This window comes from Podarcis tiliguerta (assembly GCF_965153285.1).
Source record: "Podarcis tiliguerta genome assembly, chromosome: 8".
Taxonomy (NCBI): domain Eukaryota; kingdom Metazoa; phylum Chordata; class Lepidosauria; order Squamata; family Lacertidae; genus Podarcis; species Podarcis tiliguerta.
Genome location: NC_139541.1, coordinates 13,427,586 through 13,443,876, shown reverse-complemented (window position 1 = coordinate 13,443,876; position 16,291 = coordinate 13,427,586). Strand labels below are relative to the sequence as shown.

Below are 16,291 nucleotides of genomic sequence, written 5' to 3'. Positions count from 1 at the left end.
AGAAGTAGATGTCTTTCTGGAACTCTCTAGCTTTCTCCATAATCCAGCGCATGTTTGCAATTTGGTCTCTGGTTCCCCTGCCTCTTCTAAATCCAGCTTGCACTTCTGGGAGTTCTCGGTCCACATACTGCTTGAGCCTTCCTTGAAGAATTTTAAGCATAACCTTGCTAGCGTGTGAAATGAGTGCAATTGTGCGGTAGTTGGAGCATTCTTTAGCACTGCCCTTCTTTGGGATTGGGATGTAGACTGACCTTCTCCAATCATGGACCCCTTCATGGATCACTGCCTTGCCATGGCGAAGGGGCTTGAAGAACTCAGAGAAGCTATGAACTATGCCGAGCAGGGCACCCAAGATGAACAGGTCATAGTGGAGAGTTTTGACCAAACGTGATCCACCTGGAGTAGGAATCGGCAAGCCACTCCAGTATCCCTGCCAAGAAAACTCCATGGACAAAGACAACAGGTGTGATATTTACAAACCCCCTTTCCAAAGATATGAATGTAAATGCAGATCAAAAACAAACCCACCAAGTTACTTTGTTGTGCAAGGGCATAGGGTGGTTCTGGGTTCAACCCCCCCCCCAGCCGTGGAGCTCAATAGGTGAGGTAAGGCCAGCCACTTAGCCTACACTACCTCACAGGGTTGTTGTGAAGATTAAACAAATGTATGGGTGACAGGGGAGATTGTATGTTGCCCTGAGCTAGCTGGGGCTGGGGGGTTAAATAAAAAGATATACATTCAATTACATATTCCTGCTTTTTTCTGTTGCATATATATTCATATTTTAAATAAACAGTAAAAACAATATCCTTAGCTTCAGTTTGACATACATATGGCAGAGAAGAGTGATGTGCAAATTAAGCTGCAATTGTTGGTGTTAACGAAAAGGAAGTTACAAATATACAAAGAATGTTCTTACTTGTATCTCTGAAACGGTGGGGAGTGTGCGTGGATGGGTGGGGTGTAAATAATAAATTATGTTCATCATCATCATCATTATTATTGCCCTCCCCGCCTCTTGGTTTCGTATACATAATATAATACAATATAATATAATATATATTCATTCTTTATTTAATCAAAAGTATATATTCCAGTAACATATTAAAATAACAAAATTAAAAGGAAACTGCAACTGCATGATAATTAAAAATGAACACGCAAAATACAATTTGGGTCAGTGCATTCACAATGCACAATGAACTATTACTGCTATTGGAGGGTAATAACATGCCATTTAAAAAAAAATTGTAAATATCAAGACATTCTCAAGGTCTTATGCTATCCTCACTGGCTGCTGATGGTAGTAACCAATCAGACAAACACTGACCCACCAAGTCTGTACCTAGGGTTGCCACACCTTCAGGACTGACCTGCAGTCTCCAGGTTTGCCTGTCTCCTCCACAGCTCCCGCAGGTGGCAAGGGAAGGTCTTGAATATCCAGGTAGGTGAGAGAGCCTTTAAATTATGATGATGATAACTGTGGACACAACTTGCAAGCTTTAGCCTGGTTGGAGCCACCTACAAATTATGGCATAGGCTCTAATGGTGGGGGATTCTGCTCTTCTGCTCCCTCCCAACTCCCAATTAACCTCCGTCTCCAGGGCTTAGTGATGTGAGGAAGCGCAAAGGAAGAAAAACCAAGTTGGGCTCAAGGGGAGGATAGGGTTATGAGGGTGCATGCATGCCTGGCATGGGACTTGCCCCATGTGACATGGCAACACCGCTTGTACCACAGGACAGGACCATCACCATGTGGAACCTCGTGCCAATCTGGTTGCACCCTTTCCAGCACAGCCTACTCTCAGCTGGATTTGTGTGATGACATAACCGTGGTAATATACCAACAGTATACCAGTTTAAATGTATCTCTCAGTCTCACTGAGAATGATTTCATTCTTGAATATGTATCGTATTATCCCAAAGAACTTCTCTTCCCCCCACCCGTGGTCTCTGGCAGTCATCATGCATTAGATTCCCCAGGGTGCAAAATTCTATTTGAGAGGTATGGAAAACATCCCATCTAATTGTTTCCTAAGTCTGACTTTTTTCTTTTTTTGGTGAATTCCGTCTGCTGCTTTTTAATCCGGGAGTCGCCAGGCTATCAAAGAGCAGTCTGGAAGACGTTTTCCATTAGCAGCCTTGAATCCATTTCCCACCTCCTGGGAAAGAAAGTTGATGGCAGAGCAAAAAATGTATACAAGAGGTCATGGTCGTCCCCCCCCCCCCCCCGTTCAGTTGCCATGGACACACACCAGCAATTAAACCCATCCGATGCAATTGTGGATATTTATTATCAGATGACGCTGTTTCCAAATCCTCCCCGCCGCCATCTCATGACTTTTACAAGCACTTTTCATAATGCCGAGCCTGATAAATAAATAAGGAAAAAGGAGAGGAATTTTTAAGGGCAAGAGGGGAGTCAGGGGGGAACCAGGTTCATAGCATGATAGTGAGTAAGCTTTTAAAGAAGCCACATTCACAGTGCTTAGTAAATAACAAGTTAACCACTCTGTCACGTCCACACCATACATTTAAAGCACTCTTGTACCACTTTAACAGGAATGGCTTCCCCCAAATTATCCTGGGGACTGTAGAGCTGAGATTTGTTAGTAGGGTTCCTGTTTCCCTCACTGAGCGACAAATCCCAGAGTGGTTTAACCACCAGTCCCTCTTTCAAGGAACTCTGGTCCCAGTTAATAATCCATCTGATGACTTCTGCACTAGCTGCAGTTTCCAAACAGTCTTTGGGAGTAGCCCCATGTGCAGTAATTTAACCTACAGGCTACCAGGGCGCACTATGATCTAATGCCAGTGGGGCCTCAGAGACTGATCTTAAAGGACAGATGGGAAACCTTGTCATGCATGGATCTGACCTGTCCCATAGCTTAACATTTGGGGGTTACTGAGTTAAAGAGAGCTCTCCTTTGTTTAAGGCCAGTGGTTATGGCTTCTTTCCACATGCAGTGAATCTTTGGGAGATCTGCCGCAAACCCCACAGACTTTAAAAAACCCTTTTAAAGAAGAAATCCTGGCTCACTGTGATGAAATGCTTTCCAATGCTCATAAAGACAGCATCTCCCCCCTCCCCCGCCCCACCTTTCCTGTAACATAGAGAGAGGAAGTGCATGTGTGGGAATTGATTGTCACTGCCCATGCGATCCAAAAGACCCCTTATTGAATGCATATGGGGTGCCTTTGCGAACAGGTTGAGTGCTATCAAGCTAATTTCTTTGGCTAGGTTTGTTGGTATGCTTGTAACTTTGAGATGTAGTATCTAATAAGGTGCTTTATATGGAGCTAGACCATTGATGTGACTGCTTTTGGAGTACAGCGTACAGTTCTGGTCACCTCAAAAAGGATATTGCAGAGTTGGAAAAGATTCAGAAAAGGCAGCTCAAAATGATCAGGAGCAACTTCCCTACAAAGAACGGTTGCAGCATTTGGGACATTTTAGTTTAGAGAAAAAGCAACAGAATTAGTCATGACATGACATGGAGAAGGTGCATATAAGTTTTTGTCCCTCTCTCATAATGACAGAACTTGTAGACACTGCCTGGGATTCATCTTGGACCTCCATTCTCCTTTATAACAGAATACTTTAAAAAAAAAATCATAAGCCAAGCGTACGGGGTGGGAAATCTCTTAGGATTTTCTCTTTTGGCTCGATTCAGTCTGCCCCCCACCCCATGGAAGGTGGTACTCCATGTGTGTTCAAAAGGCCGTAGAGATTCCTGAATGCTTCGTTAGTCCACGTAGCATCATTTCCTTAATCATTATTTAGTACACATCCAGAGTTCAAGGCAAGGATGTTTTCCCCTCCTTTATGGCTCAGAGACAAGCACTGGGGTGGTGGTGGTGGAAGGCGGGGGTTTGTATTTGCTCTTAAGAAGAGGTATAAAAAGGATCAAACAGCTGCTTTTCGTTTTTGCCCCAAATATTTGCATTTAAGTTCACCGGCCAAAAAATGTTTGCGCTCTCCAGCCTCCGAGAGAACATGGTCTGAAATGAGGACCAGCTGCATGCACGTGGATGTTTATGGCAGGGCCCGTTTGGAAATGAGCACATTTGTTTGGTGGGAAAGAGGATGGAGTGAACGCCTAGGGCGATGCGTTGTAGGACGTGGGGTGGGGGAGACCTCTGCGTGGAGGGAATGAAAGCTTAAGGCTCACAGGGTGGTAAATGAGCACAGACAGCTGGATGAGGCTGAGTACCAAGTAATCAAGATCAGGAACGCAGAAAGCTCTTTTGCACATAAGAAGCTCTCCTAAACATAATAAGAGCCTGCTGGATCAGGCCAATTGCTCATCTAGGCATAGAATCATAAGAGTTTGGAGGGACCCTGAGGATCATCTAGTAGTCCAACCTCCTTTGCAGCTGTTCCTTACGGGGATCAAAACTGCAACCTGGGTGTTATCACCCAACTGAGCTATCCAGTAGATGTGCCTCTCCCACATCTTTTTCCATGGGCGTAGCCAGGATTTGGGTTGGGAGGGGGGCAGCCAAAGTTGTTGAGTTGTTCTTTTAGGAAATCAAAGTTGCGGGGGACAAGCTTCTGCTGGGGGGCAGGGATAATTGAATACTTTCAATGCTTTTCAATAATATTTGCTACACCCATGTTTTGTTCTCACAGTGGCCAACCTCTGGGAAATGGTCAGTTAGGATTAGAGCACAAGAGCACTCTCCCCTTCTGTGGTTTACAGCAACTGGTATTCCAGCAACTGTGGAGGCAGAGGACATAGGTATTATCCACTGACAGCCCTTTGAATATGTCTAATCCACTTTTACAACCATACAAACCAGTGGCCATCGCTGCCTCTTGTGGGAGTGAGTTCCATTGTTTAACTACGCGCTGCGTGAAGGAGAGCTTCCTTTTTTCCGTCTTGTATCTTCTGATATTCAGCTTCACTGTGTGTCCACCAGTTCTAGCGTTATGAGAGAGGGAGACAAGGTTCTCTGTACCTGCATTCCCCGTGCCATGCATCATTTTATGCTATCATGTCACCCCCTGCTTGCCTTTTCTCTAAACTAAAAAGATCTCAGGAGCCCACTTCACCGTAACACAAAGCAGGGCCTTCAGTGTCGCTGCTCCTCTGCTGTGGAACAGCAACCCTGCCAAGAAACCACAGGCGATCACTTTTTAAAAAAACAACTGAAGGCACTTCTGTTCCAACAGGCCTTCGCAGCTGGATAAACGGGTCTCTGCCACGGGTGTCTTCTTTATACTGTACGTATTGCTTTTAATGTTATCTGTGTTCATTCCAGCAGTTTTAAAGCTGTCTTTATTGCATTTTGAACGTCACCTTGAGATGTGTGTGTGGAAGGTAAGGAAAAAGAGAAGGTAATTCAGCGGTAAAGGATGATGGGAACAAGCATAGATTGTAGTGCAACAAACATCGGGGGGGGGGGGACTAATTTGTCTACCCTTGGTGTGGGTAGTAATGAGCTAGATGGATCAATGGTCTCCAGGGGTGAAACTAGGCTTTATTTCACCCGGGTCAAAGACCCAGTTTAGTACACCCACCCCTACGCATTTGCGTACTCACACACACAGGCTGGAGGTGTCACCAGGGGCAAAAAACCCAGCTAGCCCCCATGTAGCTATGGCTCTACCTGACTCTGTGCAAGGCTGTTTCTTATGAACAACATTCTTCTTTGATGCTGCGATTTAAACCATGCCCTTAATGTGTCGTTGCACATCAGCAACCTGGAAGATATCTGGAGGGCACCACCTTGGCTATCCTTGGTGTGGACAACAGTGAGCTACATGGCCTGACTTGGCGCAAAGCTGTTTCTTATGATCAACATTTTCCTCTGAAGCTGTGATTTAATCCATGCACCTATGCGCTGGTGCGCATCAGTAACCCGGAAGAAAGGGGGAAAGACTTGAACCGAGAACTGTCAGCATGCACCAGTAACGGGATTAATTTTAGGGAAACCTCTAGGTCAAAACAGAAGGCAGGCGCAGTGAGAGAGGGGGCAGGGTGAATCCATGGAACAATAGAGGAACAGAAAGGCTGTCCTCCATCCATAGCAGTGGGCATTTTACCAATTCCGCGAGAGCAGGCAGCCTTTCTGCTCCCAGCCACAAAGCAGCCTGCCGTAACACAATTCACAGTGAGATCAAAGCAGTTCTCCAGCCTGCAGGACCCGTGTGTTTGATGTGATGTCTGTGGAAAAACTGAAACAGTTCTCCCCCGGGGACATGCGGTTCCTGTTACAGCTCCAATATATCGGAATACCCCGTCCCATCCACGTCAAATACTGTACTGCAGCAGCTCTGATTCTGTTATCTGTCCAGGAAATGTCTTTAAATTCTGCTGAAAGTGCAACAGTTTCTACAGTGCTCGTCTCACTTCCTGGTTATGGGGAAAGCACATACAGTGGTACCTCGGGTTATATATGCTTTAGGTTACATACACTTCAGGTTACAGACTCCGCTAACCCAGAAATAGCATCTCGGGTTAGAACTTTGCTTCAGGATGAGAACAGAAATCGTGCTCCGGCGGTGTGGCAGCAGCAGGAGCCACATTAGCTAAAGTCGTGCTTCAGGATAAGAACGGACCCCCGGAACGAATTAAGTACTTAACCTGTGGTACCACTGTAATAGGAAGACAGGGTAGGGTGGTATATAGAGTTGCCAACGGAGCAAGGCAGAGGCTGGCTGCCCCACTCTCATGCCTTGATTTGCAGAAATCAGGTGCTGAAGCGCCATGAATATTGCAACTACAGTAGTCTAATTGTGAGGTTACTAATGTATGGACTGCTATGGCAAGCCTCTCTCTGCTGAGGAACAGTCATAGTGGACACATCAACCAAAGTTGGAATCGTGTATTCTGAGCTGCTGAGGTCACCTGGGCCTCTGACAAGTGATGGATCTAGGAGCACCCCAAAACTACGAAACTGCAGAAGGAGTGCAAGCCCTCATTGCTGGTAAACAACCCTATTAGGACTATATAAACAAAGGAAGTGGCCACATACTGAGTCAAACATTTGGTTCCTCTAGATCAGCATTGTTGAGTGGCAGCAGCTCTCCGGGGTTTGAGGCAGGGATGTTGCCAGCCCTACCTGGAGATGCTGGAGATCCAATCTTGGATGCTTTGCATGGAAAGCTGATGGCCTTCCATCAGGTCTCCTCCTTCTCAAGATTCACAGTTGTAATAGTACCACTCCTGCTTAAACCCACAGGTTTAGGATGTAGGAAAACTGAAGAAGGGCGTAGAATGTCTCTTTGGGGTGACCCAGCAGGCTCATATTATTATTTTGTTTTGAATTCCCCAAGGAATATAACAGCCATGACATTTAGGAAAAGAACCTCCAAGCTCAGGAGCAGTCTACCCTCTCTGAACCTCCTGTTGGGATCAAGCAGTGGGGGGAGGCACCCTTTGCTTTTAAACTCTGGGTAAATGTTGCAGATTAAGGGGAAGCAGGCTCTTCCCACCTTGAGTCAACCCCCCACCCGCACAATTTCATGCTTTCCCCTCTCTCTATTACCCACCAGTTGGTCTCTCCCTTCCCAAACCCTCCTCCCGCTCCAGCTAGCAAATGGTCTCTCCCTCCCAAGTCCTTCCTTTCTTGCTTTGGATTTCCCCTTCCCCTCTTCAGCATAATGGTCTCTCCCACGCCTTTGCGCTCACTCTCCCCCCTCATTAGCCCTCCCAATGGACTCTACCTCCCAAACCCTTCGTGTCCCCTTGTCCTGAGATCCCCCTCCCCTCTTTAAACCAAATGGTCCCTCCCACAACCTACGCCTGCTCCCCCTTTCCATTCATACCCAAAATGGTCTCTCCCACTCCTTCCCGCGCCGCGCGCCGCCTCCAGCTCCATACTTGGCGATGGCCGGCGAGCCGCCTTCTGGTTGGCTGACGAGCTGAGGGGCGGCGGCGGCGGTTCCTATTCTCGCGCGCTCGCGCGCCGCTGACCCGGATGCGCTACTGCTAGGCAACGGCGGAAGTGGCAAAAAGAAGAAGAAGAAGGGAGGCGGTGGAGGAGGGCTGCGGCCTGGCTCAGAATTCGGAGAGGCCGGACGGAGGGACTGAAGAGCCGCCGTCGTAGCCGCCCCCGCCCCCCCGCCACTGCTGAGAGGCCCCGTCCCGAGGAGGCATCATGGTAAGAAGACGGCGACTCCTGTGGGGAAGTGGGGAGCCGCTTCCTGTGAGGGAAAGGCCGGCCTGGGTCCTCTTGGGGGAGGGGCCACTGCTGAGGGGAGCGGGGGGGGCGGAGAATCCAGGTGTCACTGGGAGGGCTCAGGGGGGAGTTGTTGGTGCTCCCTGTCTGGGGTGAAAAGGGGACAGGCAGGGGTTACAGCTCGGGGGCGGGGGAGCCAGGTGGCTGCTGGTAGGGTAATCGGGGTGGTGGTGTCGAGGGGGTTATTTGTGCTTCTGGCCAGGATCAGGGTGGTGAGGCCGGGGGATAAAAGCCAGGACCCGATCTGGTTCTGGAGCAGGGCTGGGTGCGGGAGAGAAAAAGTTATTTGCACTCCCTGTCGGGTCCTGGAAGTGGGAAGGGAGGAAGGGCCGGTCTGAGGCCTCCTGGGGGAGCGGCCACTGTGGGGGGGGGGAGAGGGGACTGGGGAGGAAAGAAGACTCCAGGTGTCACTTTCGGCGGTTAACTGCGCTTCCTGTCAGGATCTGGGCTGGAGTAAAAAGTGGGGAGGCGTTGTAGATACGCTGGAGGGGGGAGTAGGAGGAGTCAGATGTGCATTTGTATTTTTGGGGAGATGAATCGGGTAGTGGTGGCTTGAGGAGAGTGATTTGTTCTTCCTGTCAGGGTCCGGGTTGGAGTAAAGAGAGGAAAGGGGCCGGGTGTGGCTCTGGGGGAGAGGCAAGGCCTGGGCGGGGGAAATGGGAAGAGGGTGTATCTGTCAAGAAGGGAAGTTCCTCCCCGTGTTGCTTTTTCTCCCCGCCCCACTGCATGCTGAATTGGTGGGGGTGGGGGAGAGAGAGAAAAGGACAGATAGAGGACTGTAGGGTGCAGCTTGTTTTTGTGGTGACACCATGTAGCCAAAGCTACATGTGAAGGTGGAAGGCCATGCAGGAGGCAGTGGTGGTGTTGAGGTCAAGAGGGCAAGTAGGATGGCAATGCCTGTGGTTGTGGGTTTATTAGCTGGTGAGAAAGAATAGTATAAGAGAGATGGGATTGGGGGGTGGAGCTGGTGTGAGATGCAGTGATTGTTGGGGAATACACCGAGTAGGCAATGTTAGAAACTCAGATACATAAGCTAGGTGCCAAATGGTGCCTTAAATCTAGGTTACAGTAGCCGCAACAGAATGTTTGCCAGCATGTTGAACTAGATGACACTTGGGGTCCCTTTCAACATTACAGTTCTACAATTCTATGATCTCAGCTACATTGCTTGACTATAGTTTGCTCTTAGAACAGTTCACTTGTCCCAGTATGCAAGAAGGTGAAACACACAACAGTGGAAAAGGTATTAACTATGGACTAAGGCAGAGGCTCTCCTGCCAACCTAGCAGTTCGAAAGCACGTCAGGTGCAAGTAGATAAATAGGTACTGCTCCAGCGCGAAGGTAAATGGTGTTCCCGTGCGGTGCTCTGGTTCGCCAGAAGCGGCTTTGTCATGCTGGCCACATGACCCGGAAGCTGTCTGCGGACAAACGGCGGCTCTCTCGGCCTATAGAGTGAGATGTGTGCCGCAACCCCAGAGTCGTCTGCGAGTAGACCTAATGGTCAGGAGTCCCTTTACCTTTAAGGCAGAGTCATGAGTTCCATTTGGGTGGCCTGCAGCACAGTGAAATATATCTGTCCTCAGCCCTGCACTGGTGATAGGGAACTAAGATGCCCAGCAAGGGATCCATGATTCACATGGCAACACAGAAGCACATGACACTGGCTCAATGGAGATTTCAGTCGCTACCTGGCACCCAGAAATCTCCACATAGTCACAATTCGACCACCTCCAATAGCAAAATGCACCTGGCTCCCAGGGTATTTTGAACACCTTGAGTAGGAGACAACTGGGGGTTTCCATGAGTGGGTGAAAAATAACAGTAAAAAAGAAAATTACCCATAGCCTCCTTTACATGATAACATGGTTGTAGACCTGGCTGTTAGGCAGTTGCTTGTAAATGGGAAGGACTTAACAATGTAGTTTTAAAGGGGCATCCTAATTCTTCTTGCACTTGGAGTTTTCCTGACCAGGACACTTGGAAATCGCTTCAGGTAGAGCATTGGCCTGGTGTCGGTGGAACTACAGCTTACCTGTAGAAAGTGGCAGTGTGCTCCAATTGTCTACGATGTCTCTTCACTATCTCATATCCCTTTCTTGGTCAACCTGGCACCCCCCAGATGTTTTGGACTACAGATTCCATTAGCTGTGCTGGCTGGGGCTGATGGGAGTTGTAGTCCAGAACATTTGTTGTGGAGTGGGGGGATGTTGACGAAGACTGTTGTATCTGCTGGGCTCGGTCGAAGGAGTTTTGGTGGGAAACACAGGCACGGCTTGTCTCATTGAGTCATAAAGGTGGGGCATTTCTGCAGCGACGCTGTGGTTTGGTAGCTGTCACTGTGGTCTCTAAGACAGTAGGAGGACCTTCCACTAGCAAACACCGTATGGCACTCAGCAAATGTCATGGCTTTCCTCTTTCAAAGGGAGCTGTTGTAGTGTGCATAATCTCCTGGAAACCTGAGGTGGTGATGGTGTGAACAGATTGCAGATTGGTACAAAAGTGTGCCAGCTCGTGCACAGGTCCCTTTGAATGACTGGGCAATCCATGTAGCAAATCTCTCTCAAGTTACTAATTCATTCTGTGTGATGGCTTGCTCTGCGCAATTAACTTAACTGTATGGCTGCCCTTACAGAGAGCAAAAAAGGGCTCTTTAATTAAGCTGCTTGCTAGTCTGCTATATGTGAAGTGGTCTTATACAGAGCCAGACCCATCTAGCTGAGTATTATTTATTCTGACTGGCAGCAGCTCTCCAAGATCTCAGGCTGAGAGTCTTGCCAGTGACTGACTTTAACTGAAGGCCTATTAACTCCTTTAACTGGAGATGCCAGGTGACAGGTCTTGAGCCTGATAACACCTGCGTACAAAGCAAATGTTCCTCCCTGAATTTGGGGATTAGGTTTGGTGGTATAGGAGGAAGGAGCCAGAACTTCCAGTTGCTGGAAACTGGATGTTTGTGGGCCTGCTGTTGGAACATCTAGTTGCCCCCTCTGAGAACAGGAGGCTGGACTAGCTGGGCAACTGATCTGATCCATAGGGCATCTTCTCTCCTGTTCTTATGTTCTGCTCATGGTTAGGTAACCAGCTGTCATTATCATTTTTTCAGTTATACGTAGCTTTTTGACGTGTCCAATACAGCTCACAACACAAACAGCTATGTAACAGCAAAAATATACATTGAAACATGTCAGTGCCTGAGTTGTGAGTAGACCTGTAGTCTGGAAAGTCTGTGTTAGGTGGAAAGATAAAACATCCTTTCCTGTCTCATATCTGCCAGATTTAGTTCAAGAAACAAGCCTGTTTCTGTTTCATATAATTTTGCACTAGTTCTGTTATCACCTGTCCTATATGAGTATACTTGGGCACACTGACTGACTTGTGGGGCTAACAAACCTGTTAGGGTATTTCCATATAATGTAAAAAATGCTATGCATTCATTCCACCCTGCTATCCTCAAAGCTGGGTATGTGCACATCAAAACATAAGAAATGCCCTTCTGTTAGATTAGGCCAAATGCCCACCTGTTCCAGCATCCTTTTCACTCAGTGGCCAGGCAGGTGCCTATGGACGTGAGTACAACAGTGCTCTCCCCCAACATGTGATTCTTAGAAACATTTTCAGAGGCATACTTACTCTGTCTCCCTCAGATGTGGGGGCATGAAGTATATAGTCATGCATAAAATAGTTATGCCTACTGATAGCACAAGCACTTGGAATTGTCTGGAAATGATGCGTTTTCATACCTAACAGTTGGCATTCGGGGCATAATGTTAACTTCATGATGCAGGGCAGATCTTTTGCACAGAACCCGGGGCTGTTGGTAGTTAATGAGGAAGTTGTCCTTTCACACACTTGCATCTTCCTTGGGATGGTGGCGGGCAGATTGTTCCGGGATCAGCCAAGTGTGTGCACTTATGCTTACAGAATTTCTGACTGCTGGGTACACATAACAGAGGTGTAGTGGTTAAGAGCGGTAGTCTCGTAATCTGGGGAACCGGGTTCGTGTCTCCGCTCCTCCACATGCAGCTGCTGGGTGACCTTGGGCCAGTCACACTTCTCTGAAGTCTCTCAGCCCCACTCACCTCACAGAGTGTTTGTTGGGGGGGAGGAAGGGAAAGGAGATTGTTAGCCGCTTTGAGACTCCTGAAGGGGAGTGAAAGGCGGGATATCAAATCCAAACTCTTCTTCTTCTTCTTCTTACCTGAGTTCTGTTTGTGCGAACTTACAGACATCCAGGCTACACAGGAACACTTGGCCATGTTAAGAAGGGTTGCAAGTTAAGTCAAACGTAGGCAGATGTTGAAATTTTACAGACCATCAAAATTTTAGGGGGGTGTCGTTTCATTTTGAGGAGCAGGTATGTCTGCCTAATGCACTTTTTAAAATAAAAAAAGTAAAGCTTCCTTTTGTGTGAATTGCTGGCGGCTCCCTACTGAACTTGCAGGAGAATCAAATGCCTGGGTAAACAGGAACGTTTTTAGTCATGAAAGTCAATAATGAGGGAGACAGACTTTCCTTGTTAGGCAGGGCATTCCACAAATGGGAAACCAACACTGAAAAGGCCATATCCTTGCTGACCACCAACTTTGGAAACCCCCTGTGGTGGTGTTACCAACAAGGCCTCTTCTGCTGTTTGTAGGGTTTGCAATTGTGAGAATCGGGAAGACATCTTTACTTGCATCCCCAGCCTTTTAGGGATTTGTATGCTAGGACTAATACCAATTGAGCCCAGTAGCTTGCTGACAGCTGGTGCAGTGCTTCCAGGACACATGGTCCATTGACCTGCCCTAGTTATTGGCTAGCAATCATGTTCTCTCCTAGCTGTGGCCTTTGGACCATCTTCAAGAGCAGCCCACATAGGAAGCATTACTGTAGTCCAGATGATAGGTCACCTAGCATGGACAACTGAGACCAGGCTGTCCCAATCTAGGAATGGCTGCAGCTGGTGAATCAGCCCAACCTAGTGGTAAGTACTCCTAGCCACAGGAGCCCCTTGAGACTCCAGTGACACATGGGAATTCAGTATTCCAAGAATACGAACCTGTGCCTTCAGGGGGACTGCAGCCCTGTAGGACAGGTCATAAACTTAATTCCATGACCAAGACATGGGAACCACCCATGCACAGTAACTCCATCTTATCAGGATTTAGCCTCAGTTTATTAGTCTCCATTCAGCCGTTCGCTGTCCCTAGATAACGGTCCAACACCTTCACAGCCTCTTCTGTCAGATGGAGAGAGAGAACTGTGTGTTGTGAGCATACTGGCCGCACTTCACTCTGAATCCCTGGGTGGTATTTCCCAGCTGTTTCATATAGATCTCTAAAGCCATATTGCTGAGCAACCAACTCCTAGTCCTACTTTCTGGGAGCGACCTTGAAGGTAGGAGCTGAACCACTGCAAGATAGTGTTTCCACCTCCCAGCTCTCTGTGTGGCTTCAGAAGAACACCATGGTCATTGGAATCAAAAGTTGCCGAGGGGCCAAGGAGAACCAACAGGGTTGCATTCCCCCTTGCTCTTCCCTAATAGAGGTCATCAGGGCGACCAAGTTTAGTAGGTCGCAAACACCCTTACAAGAAGAAGAAGAAGAGGAGGAGGAGGAGTTTGGATTTGATATCCCGCTTTATCACTACCCTAAGGAGTCTCAAAGAGGTCAACAATCTCCTTTCCCTTCCTCCCTCACAACAAACACTCTGTGAGGTGAGTGGGGCTGAGAGACTTCAGAGAAGTGTGATGAGCCCAAGGTCACCCAGCAGCTGCATGTGGAGGAGCGGGGAATCAAACCCGGTTCACCAGATTACGAGTCCACCGCTCCTAACCACTACACCACACTGGCTCTTACAAATGGCATATTGCAATATTTCTCTCATTGCACTGTATAGTGGTTTCTGGTAAGCTTGTTCCACACTCCTAACCACTACCTTTCTTTCTTTCTTTCTTTCTTTCTTTCTTTCTTTCTTTCTTTCTTTAACTGAGTGTGCTAAGTCTTGAGCATGACAGTTACCTGGTTTTGGCATGCACTTCTAGTAGAAGCAATACGGCATTCATTGCCCAGGCAGTAAAACTTAAGCATACAGTATAATGTGGCGCTTGTCTATTTTTAGAGTGCTTGATACTGTACTTGCCCATAGGAATGGCTCCTTTTGGAGGAGATGGGGGCTGTCAGCAGGCGTTGCTTCTGTTTCTCTCCTCCTCCCCAGCTGACTTGGCACCCTAGAAATGGAGAGTGAGGAAGTGTTCCAAGGAAGAGGCGCCAAGTCCCATGGGTGTTCTCTGCTCCTGTCTAGACCAAGAGTGTAGTTACCCTCGTGTGGCATATTCATTTTCTTCATTATTCTGCCCTTCATCAGGGTTTTTTTTAATAAAAAAAAGCTATTGATTTATTGCATTTATATCCCACCTTTTTCTCCAAGAAGGGTACATGGCTCTCCTTCTTCTTATATAATCCCCACAACAGCCCTGTTGGGTAGGTTAGGCTGAGAGGTAGTGACTGGCCCAAGGTCAGTGAGCTTCGTGGTCTAGTAGGGATTCAATCCGAGGTGTTCTAAATAAAGCAGGTGGCCATTCCACTTCTGCTTAAAAACTTCCAATGAAGGAGAATCCACCACCTTCCATTCCACTGCAATGTGCAGCTGTAGTCAAGTCTTGATGTTCACAGGCTGATAATAGTGGCAAAGACCATCTCTGACCAGGGGGGAGCTGCTGTTGGTGTGCTAGCCGGCGAAAAGCACTTTGTCCTGCGAATGCGCTGGCAGTGATTGTCACAGTTGCCTTGGTGCGTGTGAATTTTCAGTGCACAAAACATCTTCGTCTGTACCAGTTCTTCTCCAAAGTGTGTGCTGGAGTACAACAAAGCACCTCAAAGTTGTATTTGAGCATTCACAGCACTGCCTATAAAGAAGGCTGCTGCTGCAACTCTGTGTGAGTCTTTGCCTTAAGTGTACCGCTTCCCTTTGTTTGCCAGCTTTTAATTCCACAGAAATGTTTCCCATTGAGTGTTGGGGGGAGGGATAGTACCTCTGGTGGGGGACACATTGTGTGCTTGCAGAAGTACAAAAAAACTGCAAGGAGGGCTCAGTGAGGTAATAGCCCTCATCAGCTCTTTGTCCCCAAACCTAGTATTCATATATGCTAATAGCGAACTCATTCCCAGAATGTGGGTTGTGGATGTTGTTAGACTCATTAGCCTGCCCTTCGCCACAGGTGCCAGGGTGGGGTCAACAATGTAAAATATAATATTAAAAGCAGCACACAAGGTATTAGCAGCTTGAGGGAACTCTAAGTTCCCACATTTCCATCTGCAGTTATAACAGAAAAAGTAAAAACAAATGATAATTTAAAAATCTGATATTAATTATTAAACTGCATTAATATGAGCATTCCAAATAGGTATCTAAATGGAATTGATAGTTAAAAGCTATGTGTTCAGACCTGGAAAGGACAGTGAGATTTTAAAATGGCTGGATGACTGATGGTGAACATTTGTGCTTACACACAAGTCCCTTGGTCACTATAACGGCTTGCAGAACCCACCTTTCCTGGCTATTTGTTAGTTCCTATGCCACAGAAGCATCGGTGAAAATCAAGGATTTCCCAAGACAAAGTGAATATGAACAATATCTCCACAACACATGCCCAGCACATAATATGCCTCAAAAAGGCATTTTCAGTGTTACACTGCCAACATATATCTTAACTTACAAAATTCTTTTGGGAACCTTGTGTTTATGGGTCATGTCAAAGTGGGTGGTCAGGAATGCCTTTTACCACCTTAGGCTGGTCTTTCAGAAGATAGAACTACTGTGGTCACTCATGCTTCAGTAACAACCGGGTTGGGACTTCTGCTGCAATGTGTTTCACATGTGGCTATCATTTGGAAACCTCCACTGGCCTAGTATGTGGCTGCCAGAGTATTGGGCTGGGCAAAATGTACTGTGCATAAGAAGAACTTACCACTGGCCCATCTTGTCCAGCATCCTGTTCTCACAGTGGCCAACCAGATGCCCTTGTGAGAAACTCTCAAGCAGAATCTGGGCATAAGAGCCCTCTCTCCTCCTGTGGCTTCCAGCAACATTCAGAAGCATTTCTGCCTCTGTGGAGGCAGAGC

At 47.4% G+C, this 16,291-nt stretch overlaps 1 protein-coding gene and 1 long non-coding RNA gene across 3 annotated transcripts in view; one reads left to right on the top strand and one right to left on the bottom strand.

Annotated features, from left to right (window-relative positions):
- Positions 1-1,056: 1,056 nt before the first annotated feature.
- LOC310683983 lies at positions 1,057-7,836 on the bottom strand. The gene is made up of 2 exons (XR_014514620.1): positions 7,776-7,836; positions 1,057-4,926 (listed from the first exon to the last, which is right to left on the bottom strand). It is a non-coding gene; the product is annotated as an uncharacterized lncRNA (long non-coding RNA).
- Positions 7,837-7,915: 79 nt separating this feature from the next.
- CAPZB (capping actin protein of muscle Z-line subunit beta) overlaps positions 7,916-16,291 on the top strand; it is a 72,093-nt gene continuing 63,717 nt past the window's right edge. The window contains exon 1 of one of the 2 annotated variants that reach the window (XM_083454279.1): positions 7,916-8,110. In XM_083454279.1, coding sequence (XP_083310405.1) covers positions 8,108-8,110 — 3 coding nt within the window. In that variant the 5' untranslated portion in view covers positions 7,916-8,107. The remainder of the gene's footprint in view (positions 8,111-16,291) is intronic. The other variant, XM_083454280.1, reaches the window with a different exon arrangement.